At 43.4% G+C, this 12,615-nt stretch overlaps 1 protein-coding gene across 2 annotated transcripts in view; it reads right to left on the bottom strand.

Annotated features, from left to right (window-relative positions):
- Positions 1–4,462: 4,462 nt before the first annotated feature.
- Positions 4,463–12,615, bottom strand: part of LOC147430336 (purin-rich alpha 1) — a 126,129-nt gene continuing 117,976 nt past the window's right edge. For both annotated transcript variants that reach the window (XM_086494808.1, XM_086494807.1), the window contains exons 4-5: positions 5,072–5,269; positions 4,463–4,907 (exon numbers count right to left, since the gene is read on the bottom strand). In XM_086494808.1, the coding sequence (XP_086350934.1) occupies positions 4,728–4,907; positions 5,072–5,269 (378 nt within the window). In that variant the 3' untranslated portion in view covers positions 4,463–4,727. The remainder of the gene's footprint in view (positions 4,908–5,071; positions 5,270–12,615) is intronic.

Below are 12,615 nucleotides of genomic sequence, written 5' to 3'. Positions count from 1 at the left end.
ATTTTTTTTCCCAAGGAGACAACGAGTGTTATAATGTCAACAGAATAGCAGACTAAGGTTGCCATTTTCAACAGACAATGAGTCTTATAAATGTCAATAGTAATAGAAAATAAAAGGTGCCAATAATAGGACAGGGTCCAAATTACGGATAGAATATATACTAGCTGGTGCCAATCTAAGACACTATTGTATGACTTCTTGGATGGTTAGTTTGACGTGCTATTTTCTGATTGGCGAGATCTTGGGTTCAAGGGTGGTTTTTAAAATGGTCTTGCTTTGGATTTTTACTCACCCTTGGTTTTTCTACTCGTGTTTTTTTCCCTATCGCACACGTCGAAGGAAGTGGTGCAAGGTCTCACACTTTTGCTACAGCAAACCCTCCCCCCAAGCTTCCATCTTTGCCTTAACATGTCAAAAATTATGCATCACGCAGCCTACGTGCCCACCATCTTCTTAGTTGTCTTAAATATGGCCCCTTTATCCTAGTTTGGATTCAATGTTAGCCGTGGTCAACATGTTCAAGACGAATGACAACACACATATTAGATGCAAAATTGCTAATCAAGTCATAGGGTCCTTTTAAAATGGAAAGGAGCCCCATTCAAAAGATGGAATGGGTTCAATTGATCATAATCATTCAGATAATAATAAAATGGTTCCATAAAAAAGAAAACCGTTGGTCAACCTTCAACCTACTATTGCCCTTCCAAGAGGCGTGTCTGTAATGTAGGGGGTGGTTGAAAGACCCCTACATTTGATGGTAAAATATTGAGAATGAGGGCCCTTCACTTTTGAAAGGCCCTTAAGACCTTTGATAGCCCCCTATTATCATGCCTATTGGGGAGCCCTCTAATATATGTTTTTGAAAGTTAGTCATACCATTTATTATCCATTTGATTTTAACCATTGTAAGGGAACAAGATCCTAAAAAGTAGTGATATTCTGAATTCTCATCCTTTGTTTTAGATTAAGAGCTTTGAGGCTTGTGACCATGAGAATTTATCCTTCTCTTTATATTTACTTCGCGTGTCGTTTCTTGCGTATCTTGGTATTTTCACTTTAAATGTTTCCTTTCCATTTTTTTTATGGGACTGCAATATTACTAGTATGTGCCTCTACTTTTGCAAGGAGGTCAAATTAGAGGGCATCTCATCAAATACTGCGCAAAAACTAAAGTAAAAGGAAAGTGCCCCTGACAAAGAGAGGTGGGGAGAGAGCCGCGTGTCAAGAGGTGCTTGAGAGGTGGTGATTTTTTTGCAAGTACGTAGGGGGGGGGGGGGGGGTTATCGATTTCGTGCAGTCGGGCGACAGGCGGACGCGACAGTCGAGCATGAGCAAGGCCTTGATTGTAGAGGAGTATTGTGCGTTGCAGTTTGCACATCAGCTCACCTAGAGCATTGAGTGGGAGCCGGACTGGGAACGTCTCTCTCTCTCTCTCTCTCTCTCTCTCTCTCTCTCTCTCTCTCTCTCTCTCGCTCGCTGGACGATCTTTGCGCAACGCAGACCTAAGAATGCTCATTACAGAGTCATCCTAGCTGGCCTGGATAGCTTGTGAACTCGCCGCGGTACATGGCATTCGACTGCAGAGAAGGAGCCAAGGCAGTCGATCGTGATGCAGAGGAGAGCAACCGGCAGGGTTGGGGGAGTATGCAATCGGACGGAAGGGCAGAGTTGATTTTTAGGGTTGCAGGATGGGTTCGGACGGGATGGGAGCGTGTGCATCCGCTCGAGCTGAGTGTAGGTTTTAAAAGTTAAGCTCTTGTTGGAATCTTGCTGGTTAATTAATTAATGGAAAACGAAGTTAGACCCAGTAAGTGCTACGATTTTTGAAAACAATTCGAAGTGAATCTTGACAGATGCACATAAAAGAGAGATTGGCACCATGAGATCCTAATTGCAACGCGCGGAGAAGAGAGAGAGGGGAGTAAACAGCGGGTGTTAGGGGACACAGTAAGGAGGAAGCGGGTGTGTGCGTGCTTGGGCGACGGGACGAGCAAACAAAATTTAATAATTATTTTTAAAAAAACTTGCCCAAGGGAGTAGGTTGACTTGCTCGTTGAAGTGGTTATGGGAGAGCATTCATCAAGTATTTCATGGTTAGGTGGGGTTCGAATCCGTATTACCCTTTTGTAAGAGTATTGAATAGGGGTGAGAAATCTTTTGTGAGGTGTTGTATTAAACAAAATCTGAGAAGATGCTCTTTATTTGGCTTTAAGGGGAAAAACAGGGACACAACATATAGAGGAGAGAGACAAATGCCATGTGTGGCAATTGTTGAGGTGAATGCAAACATTTTCATTTTTATTTTTGCACTGCATGATCGGAGCAATGTGGATTAGGGGTGGAAGAGTGCCATTGAGTCTTGCGTGTTGCGTTGCGAGAGCTGCAAGGCATTGTATACCTAGGGGAGAAGGGAAGTCGAGTCGCCTCGACACAAAGGGATTGAGGGCAGACAAAGGAAGAGAGGTATTCTGCGATTGAGAGCTGGCTGCACTACAGAACGAAAGGCTTGCCTTGGAGTGTAGTGGAGCAGTGCGCTATGGAGCCAGAGAAGGGGAAGGGGACATCTCTCTCTCTCTCTCTCTCTCTCTGGTTTGTCAACAACGCTTCAATGCAACCTGTTAGAGCGGATGTTGATAGGGCAGGAGAATGTGCATGCGATTGGTTGAGGAGATTTTTTCTAGTGCGTGGTGAACCGCAGTGAGGAATGCAAGCTTGACTTCGTCAGGCGACACGGGCAAGGCAGAGGGGGCTAGAGGAGGGCAATATCCGTGGGAGACCCACAACAAAGGGGGCTACAGATGTAGTAGGAGGAGCGGGGCAAGGTGCAAAGGTGGACGTGGAGCCATGCAAGAATGGGCTCTAACCCCTCCCGCTTAAAAGTTAAGAAATTCATTTGTAATCGGATCTGCCATAGTGATACATTTTCTTTTGAAGTAGACCGAGGTATGAGTATGTGAGCACCTCGACAAAAAAATAACAAGGTGAAAATTCACTATGACCTACATAAGGTTAAGACCGTGAGAAGAATTTAATAATAAAAGGTTCTTCGTGAGAGGAAACAAGAAAGTGATGCTAATTTTTTAAATCATTTGTTATCATAATATTACGTATCTTGAGAAAAATGTAATAATAAATTATTTAGATTATAATATATTCTAAAAATATTAAAAAATGTTTGAAAAATTACTTGGAAGCATTGTAACAAATTGAAGAAAAGGAAAGGTGGAAGAGGACAAGAAAGATTGTGTGTGACCCAATATTCATTGGTCAGTTCAAAGAGAGGTACACAAATGTCAACACCTCTCACAAAGGCCTATAAAAAATATTAAGAAAGCAAGTTTTTTTGCCATATGACACTGTGTATTATACATTATCCGTAATGGCTTCAAAAAAATTAAAAGGTATTTCTTTTTTCTCCCTAATTCAAAGATTCTCTCAACAACAAAAACGATGCGCTAGTCTATAACACATAGCAACGCGCAACGACGAAACACATAGATTTGCAATAGTATTAGCTAAGAAGGATAGATACACCATTCCATGAGAGAGAGAGAGTTCCCATGCAGATACACCATTACATGTGTGTGTGTGTGTGTGTGAGAGAGAGAGAGAGAGAGAGAGCACTTTAAAGAGAAAAAAACGTTAAAGAAAAAATAAAGGAGAATAGAAACACCTCTTTATGTGGACACAACATGTCGTTTGGCTTTCCACCTTCATTCATCTTTTCATTTTCTAAACTCACCCTTCTCTTATGCACTTAATATGTTCTAAAAGAATTTTTAATTTTCCGAGGTAGAGGAGACCTATTTTGACTTCAGTGAAATTAAAAGCCACTATTAGTTAGATTTTCCCTTTCCCTTCCCCCTCCCCCTCCCCCGAAAAACGTCATCTGCTCTGCGTATTCATCTCTCCGTGTAGCGCAGCACGCTCGTTGCCCATTTTCCTCTACATGCACGCCTTGCCCCCCCTCAACTCACCGTCGCCCCCATCAGCCCCTCATCAAAGTGCCTCCGTCGAGAGAGACAAATAGAGAGCGTGTAGACTCTACGCAGGGTTGGAGAGAGAGAGAGAGAGAGAGAGAGAGAGAGAGAGAGAGAGCTCCTCCACATCATTCTGAGATCTCGCAAGGGGGAGGGGGAGCGTGCGCCGGGGGGGGGGGGGGGGGGGGGGGGGGGGCATTTGGCCGCCCCAAGAGAGAGACGGCCGGGTTGCTTCCAAAAGACTCCCTCTATTCTCTCGCTTGCCTGCGCTCTCTCTCCTCTTTCTCGATTGGAGGCGGGGACACACCGCTTCTCTCTTGCTCTCTCTCTCTCTCTCTCTCTCTGGAAGCCCAGGAGACAGCGCGAGGGCTCTCTCTCTCTCTCTCTCTCTCTCTCTCTCTTGGCGCTGTGTGTGTCGCACAGGCACTATATGTTTGTGCTCTACTGTCAGAGACCCGGCCGGTTTACGTAAAATCAAATGCAGAACAAACAGCCTTAAGAGTGTTGAAAAACAGAAAAGGAGAGCGAGTGTTGTTCAGGCAGGAAGACCGCCTGGCCTGTGTTCAAAACTTGTTCTCTCACTTATTGGCTCGTCACTTGTGGAACTGAACAGGAGACAAGAGTACGAAAACATTGAAAGCACTGACTAGTCGGCAACTCATCAAGCATGCGCTCATCAGAAGCAATTGGCTGTCATCAGTGAGAGTGACCATTGGGGCAAGCAGCTACGCTTGGCCTCCGTTCTTAACCTTCACTCCAACTCCGTATAGCAGCCCCACCACTGGCACCGGGCCTCATCCTTGAAGAACCTGCCTCAGGCAGCTCCTGATTTCTCACAGTTTCTACAAACTGTCCCACTGTTTCATAAAACTGTTCTAGAGCAGATACGGGGAGGATAATTGCCGAGCGGTCACTACCTGTCACCTGCAATCGCACGACTCCCTAGTATTAGTGAAGAAACTTGGGCTTCCTGAGTAGATGATCCTGCTGCTGCCCAGCATAAAAATAAGGATGATCTTCTCAATTGTTAGTGCGTGTGTGTGTGTGTGTGAGAGAGAGAGAGAGCCCACGCACCCATGAGCACATACCTCTGAAATTCTCAGATACTGCCCACGGGCATTGCTCCCTAGATCAAAATAGAACTTCTTTTGCTCCACCCGAATACTTTTTGACAAGGCCCCACTACTCTCATGGCCCACTGAAGCAGCTCCTTCTTCAACAGAACTCCTAAACGCTGCTTTTTGAGATTTGCCCACCAAATGAGATATGTGCTCTGAGGAAGGCTCCTGTGATGCAACAAATCTCTCTTCTCTCTCTCTCTCTCTCTCTCTCTCTCTCTCTCTCTCTCCCAAACCTTAAGAACACCCAAATGGTCCCGATTCTGAACATGACTGAAGGCAAAATCTGAAAAAACTGATACATGACTGGAGTCCCGATTCGGAAGATAATTACATGACTGAAAGGTCTGAATGGGAAAAACTGATACTAGTAAGCCACATGGTCTAACCTGAAAAACGGTATGAATTGGAAAAAGGCCACGGGGAAAAAAAGTGCCCTGACAGAATAGAGAGGATGACAATTGTTTCTGAAAGATGGGCACTTCCCACCAAAAATACTGCACTCCAAAATCCCAATATGAACAGCAGGCCACCAGCAATATTAGCGATAAATAAATTGGCTGCCAAAGAAAGCTCCTCAATGTCGGGCCGAAGCCCACCAACTAGTTATCGTCTGCACCCATGGAAAAGAGGGAGCACAGGAGAAGGATAGTCGATAGTGAAGATGGTAGATAAGAAGCAACTGGCATCCCCAAGCGATCTGCCAAAGGAGATCAAAAGGAAAAACCATGCAGGACACTGAACTCGGAGCTGTCGAAGTCTCTAGCCCTGAAGAAGACAATCCACTTGCTAAAGGTGGCTCCTGTAGCTACTTCAAGGAGAGAATAAGGAACTCTGGGCCCAGCCAAAGGATGTCCAATTGCAAAAGACCTGGTATAGAGAGCAGAAAGCAAACCCATTGACAACCTTGCCCCAGCCGCACACACACAAAGAATGAATGAAAAGAAAAGAAAAAACAAAATGAAAACAGAAAAAACAAGGAAACTGAAAAAAGAAAACAAAAAATGCTTCAGTCACCCGCCTCATCACTATATCACACGGGCATGGTCAAATGGGATCAATGGTGGAGGAGAAAAAGGCGACGCGCGTCAATTATGGACCGTCAGATCTAAGGTTGCCCCGAATTTACAAATTTGCTAATCGGCCCACATTTACAATATGACATGCTCGAATCGCCTATATTTCGTACGCATGAGGGTGTAGTGGTTAGTGCACATGGCTCGTGGTGGGGAGGTCAGGGGTTCGAGACATGGGGCGCGGATCGACCCTAACTTACAAGCCTGCCCGAATTTACCAAACGCCCCGAATTTACCAAATGCACATCCGACGGCCCAGATCACCTCAGCCGTCGATCCCATTTGAGCATGCCCGTGCGAGATAGTGTGGAGGAGTCACCCGCACACCAACCACACAGACCCAAGGCAAGTTTTGAAAGCAACGGATATAAAATCAAAAAAGAGGGAAAAAAGGCCACAACAAACAAGCTACACTCACCCACACAACCATCCACACATACACACAAACTTGAGAGCAAGTTGGATGCCCAGACAAACACACAAAACACACCAAACGAGGAAACAAACAAGCGAAAGGAAGAATAAAAACCATAAAGAAAGGACACAACCAAAATAAAACAAAGAAGAAAAAAAAACAGAAGGGAAAAAGAGGGAACTAGGTAAGAGGCATAGAGGAACCGAAGGCAAGGAGGCTGTGGGAAGGCAAAGAGCAAAGCGATGCCTTCGACTGTGGAAGCGCAGGAAGAGTGACTGCATCTCGATTCTCAAGACTACGCATCCAACTGGGAGGCGCAAGAAGACCAGATGGGGCGCCTTTCAACTGGACGAGCACAGTAGAAATGACCTCAACTTTGTCCACTCTTGCCCACCATGCTGTTGCTCGGTCGATCCTGAGGCCGGTGGTGGCGGTGATGAGTGAGTGATGACAGCGGCTGGATGGAAGACGAAGGCTAATCAGCTGTGAGAGAAGGCAAAGGTCTGCGGAGGGTCTCCACAGTAAAAGCAGACAGCACAGCTGTGGTAACGAGGCGGCTCGCTAGGCAGCATCAACAGCGACGGCATCAGCTGCAGCTGTGGCAGCGTTGGTGCTTCAACAAGAGAATGTCACGAGACAGTGACTTTATTTGTTAATTTCCATCCCTTGACTTTTGTTCAATTTTTGGGACTCCCTTTTTGAGATTTGAAGCTTTATTGAAAAGCTTGCCTTCTTCCCTTGTCTCATGTAGCGCGATGATTTCCTCTCGTGCATCTCTCTTTAAAGTACAGGGAAAGTTACACGACATAGTTACGGGTGAAAGCTAAAGTTTACTGCCCTCTAGTAAGGCTACAGTCCTGATTTCATGGTTCCGTCGCCGGGACTAGATCACTTTTTCATCAAGATTTCAGACAGATTTTTGCATCTGCATGGCTGTCAAATGAGTTTGAAGTTGATGTTATGACAGATTGGCACCAACTCAATGCGGGTAGCTGCAAAAATTTAGAGGAGTACAACTGGAAGTTTTGTAAAGCGTTACTTCCAGTAACTTCCTACAGATTTGTGCCATTGACATAGCAAAAAAAAAAGTACTGTTGTGGGCTGCCTAAAGGGCTCAGGTATAACTGTACAAAGAACAGAGTGGCCACCCTTACTCAACTAATGGAGGTTGCCAACATTGGTAGTGCCTTGTTGAAAGGTGTATCAAACTTGGACACCCCAAGTCGAGATTCTACCGCAACGTAGCAGAGATTCACTTCAAATTAGTTAGCAGTTCACAAGAGACGACACGGCCCAATGTAGTTCCGTGCCAAGAGATATTAGCCCCAAAGACTGGCGCCCCACATTAGGAAATTTTGGAGGTCATTTGGAGGGCCTTATTGAAGAGAGAGAAAAGAAGGCGCAGCCAATGAGCAACAACCTTACGTAACGTAGAAATACATGGAAAACAACACAAAAATGAAAGAAAACATTTTAAAACATTGAGTTTTGTCTCATTTTCGTAAGGTAACTTCCTCGTCTCACAAAGTAGGGCCCACTGCCAGTAACCGTCAAGTTCATGACACCTGACTACTGATTGATAGCTAACTCTCTCCCTTCATCAAAAGATATCCACTACCTTTATGAAAGGCTTTCAAACCTCATTCTCCCTCCATTATACCTATGGCTTCGTCTTCTACCCGCCCAAGAAGTTCTAGAGGTTGCTCTACACTGTCCCCAACTAGCCTCACCATTAGTGTGCCAAGAAGACCATGTAGTAACATAAGCACTATCTCAATCTCAAACTCTCTCACTACAGATAATAGGTGGCAAGAGTAGAGGATAAGCAAAGGTTCTTGGGTTCTTATGCAGCCAAGAAGGAGAAAAAGCTCGAAAGCAAAAAACATGTTTCGTTCTGCATGGAAAGCAAGAGTTCTGGATTTCAAAGTCGAGGTTGGTAAGAAGACTGTGAAAGAAGCTTTTGTTCAACATGTTTTCACTCACTCTGATGTGATTGCTAATGGTGGTGATGTCTCCATGGTGCATAATCCACGGTGCAACTGTAAGTTAACTATTTAGCACTCCTCTATACATGTTATCTTACATTTCAAATGTGAATCTGTTTTTTTTCTTCTCTTATTACAGCTATATAATTAGGTTATACAAATGTTTGTATTTATTTCTATTCTCTTACATCACAGATGTTTATCCTTCCTTATATGCTGAATGGGAGCCACTGGAGTGCATTATAGGTCTCATCTCTGTGACCCATGCTCATATTGGAGTCTTGCAATATGCTAGCAGAACTAGCAAATGCCTGGTAGACCAGGGTATTTTCTTCTATGACCATTTCTAACAACTCAATCAGAGAGGAGTGTTGGTGAAGGTTCCACTACCAACCAACTGGAACTCCCGACACAACAATGAGTGAGGCATTGAGGAGCAGGCTCTATAGGGATGTTCAGAGGTCTCTTTGAAACTCTGTACCCACTAAATTGGTGAAACTTGCAAATTTCTATCTTGTTGGTCTCTTTGTTGAGTTATTTCATGCCTACAAAGTACATGTTGCTAAAACTATGCTGTTGTGCAAATTTGATTCCCTCTTATGTGATAAGCTTTTTGATCGAGGGTGGTATGTAAAAGAAACAGATGGCATATGTTGCGAGCTTGCTCTTGACACTTTCATTGTCAAGTATATGCTTGCAACACAGACATTAATAATCTCCTTTTGGTACAAGCGTTCTCACATTATTGAAGGTTGCTATGTACCTATGGATCAAGAGGGAACAAGTTTGGCAAACAATGTGTCATAGACGTGGAAGTGGTGGACAAAGACCTAAATCTTATGACAGTAATTACAATAAGGCAGCAATGCAATCTTTTGCAACTTCGACATGACATAGTGGAGGAGACTGCCGACATTGACTTATTTCTTGCTGGGCGGATGAAGAGTAATGCAACGAAGGGAGAAGCATTTTTTCTGTGGATATCTTTCTGGCCGTATTCAAATTGTGCCCATGTAATCAGGCCTGAATGGCTTCAATAAAATGTAACTTTTTTGACTAGTTTAATCTTAATATCAAGTGTTTGCTCAAGGCTCTCTCTCTCTCTCTCTCTCTCTCTCTCTCTCTGAGTATTCGAAACACATAGACAGGTAGACAGTATCACTTTAAGGTATAAACAATGAATTACTAAGTACATGGTAAGTACAAATTTCGATGTGCTCAATGGGCTTAAGTACATTGCTTACAGGTATGGGACCAAAATGTCCTCTATGTAAAAATCGTGAAGATGCCCTTCAAATGAAGGTGGGAAAATAGTAGTGCCGGGTGAATTAAGTAAACCCTTATGTGGTGTGTCATCAATCAACAAAGTGTTGAGAGTATGATAATGCACATTGGTTTGTTCAAAGGGCTTGTAGAAAAGTGGTACATTAGCTTTAGTTGGGTGGAAATATCCCGCAATGGTATTACAATTTCTTTGACTAGACACAAAATAAAAAACCGATCTCTGACTTTCAGCTAAATTGCAAACTAGGGTAACATGGGGATTCATGTTTTGGGCCTGCATTGAAGACCAGATAGAAACCCTAAACTGTGAAATCAAAAAATTCAAAAATTCCTTTGTGCTTGGTCGAATTAATACTCTGACATTTCCCAAGCGGAAACTACGTAAATCGGAGAACTCTATATGTACACTGTACGGCTGTCGTAGCAGCAACAATCCATTGAGATCCAAGATAATCAGTCTCTGCAATCATTGTGTACATATATATAACTAGTTAGAAACAAAAAAGAGTATATTATTTAAGTACAATGGATATTACCAGAACAACCATATCTACTTCAAGCAAGAGTCCATACTGGTCATTTCTAATGTTGACATTCTATTGTTGAGTGTCAATGTTCCCTTTTGTATTGCCAAGGGTATCCACCTCTTGTGGTTGTGCAGTACATGACTCTTGTGTTTCCATGGCCGACTGGTTAACCTGTTCTGTTGTTTGTTTCTGGCCTTGATTTGCAATGTTGGCCTCCTCCTCTACATGGTCAAGACACTCTGTATCTTCTCTCAGCTCTGAAGAGCTCTTCACATCAGCTATTACAGGAGATTGGACTCCCTCATTTTGATCATGTGCCGCATCATGTGCCACAATAATAGGCACTCCCTTATCCTCCTCTACTTGGCCTAGAACCTCTGTTGCATTCCTCGGCTCTGAGGAGCATTTTACATCTGCATTTTCAAGGGCTTGGTCTACTTCACATTGATGAACCCCAACTTCGGCTTCAACTGCAAAGCATACCGGTGTCTGTTCCTCTAATATGGGGTCAATTTTAGGAATTTGGTTTCCAATGGTGGAAACTGGCATGACTTCCTCTTTACTGGTCATTGTTAAAGTAATTATATGGTCGTCGACAAAACTGTCTTCTGCATCTAAAACTCTTGGGGTTGAAAGAGATAGTAGACGTTGAATCATTGAAGCACGGTACCTTTGTAAATATTCCAAGGTATAATTTCCACAGCATTTTGCAAAATTAGGTTAACTGGTGGTCAATAATTTAATTAATAATAGCACCAAGTTGGTCCAAACCATAGCGAGGAAATACCTTTGACATAAATGGATTCAAAGAAAAAAAAACTCTGTAGTATGTACTCTGCATGGAGAAGACATCTCCAACCACAGGAATTTGGATCTGTCGGATTAGGCACTTTGACAGCTTTAAAGGTTTGACTTGTAGAGTTCATGATTTCCACAAAGCCTTCCATAGACATGAAGTAATCTTTTTACACATCTATGAACAGTGAAGGTTATTTGTTATTAACAATATTCAGGTCATCAACCATACCCCAAATAAACACTCAAGGTTTTATCAACAGTCACAGTCTTATCTCTGAATGTGTTCCTTGTATGGAGTTGATAGTCTATACCACTTGTTTGTCCAGTTCAATGCATACAAGGCTCCAATGATTATTTGATTCGTATGGCAACACCAGAGTTGTGACCTGAAGCATTGGACAGTGGACAAACCATCTCTCCAATGTGCCATGAGGGGTGTTTTTTATTCGGAGTGGCATAGACAAGTGTGGATCTAAAACATATATTTTAGTATGGGTTTCTTGAGGGAGCTGGCTCTGTATTAAGCTACAATAAAAAACAAGGATTTAATTAGAGACCAAGTACCAAAAAAAAGGATCTTAAAGGTAGAGAAGAGCATTTCTGCCCAGTTGATGTAGAATCCCAAGTTTATGGAATTTCTGCAAGTTCCACCAGTGTCACAGCAGACAAGGCAACATTCTCATCCAGTAGAGCGTGTTGAAGCTCAAGTGCAGGTTCCTAATGTGTTCCAGTAGGACAAGGAGCATTCGCATGTGCTAAGTCACTTGAGACTCCAAGACAAACCTTTTCTGTCCACCAACAACTGGCTAGGACGCCAATTCCTTGAGCTATACTAGTTCAGCCATCCACCTTTGAGCATCAAAATGTTGGTCTAAATGGACAAGGAACTACCTTCCAAGCTATGCATCATGTATTTCCACCACCTACGATACATCCCGGGTATTTTGGAGGTGGATCTGTGTTTCAAATCATGGCTAGTATATGCCAGGAACAGTTTGGGGGTATGCAAAACATGATACCAAATTCCATGTATGGTAATGTTGGCTTACAACTAGGGTTTCTGAATACTCAGGGCCAATTCGGGGTGCCACAGGGCAATTTTGGTATGGCTGGTTTTGTCAATCAACAAGAAAATATGGCACTTGGAGGCCAAAATGCTAATGGCCAAGGAGCACACATAATCCCAACCAGTGTACCCATGTTACAAACACTTCCTTATGACAATTTGATTGTGCTTGACAAACCGGAACCATACAAAGAAGGTGGAGTAGCTATGAAGTTCGACATTTTCAGTTGTTCTGATGGCAAGACGAAGGCTCTTTCCTTCCTCCAACAGTTTGATTCTGCATATGCACGAGGAGATTTTACAGAGGCTTCGAAGGTTTGGAAAGATGCCACTTTCTTAAAAGGAAATGCGCGTTCATGGTGG

Source organism: Adiantum capillus-veneris, chromosome 22 (genome assembly GCF_014529385.1).
Source record: "Adiantum capillus-veneris isolate H3 chromosome 22, ASM1452938v2, whole genome shotgun sequence".
NCBI lineage: Eukaryota > Viridiplantae > Streptophyta > Polypodiopsida > Polypodiales > Pteridaceae > Adiantum > Adiantum capillus-veneris.
The sequence above is the reverse complement of the archived record's forward strand: the minus strand, read 5'-3'. Positions and strand labels throughout refer to the sequence as shown.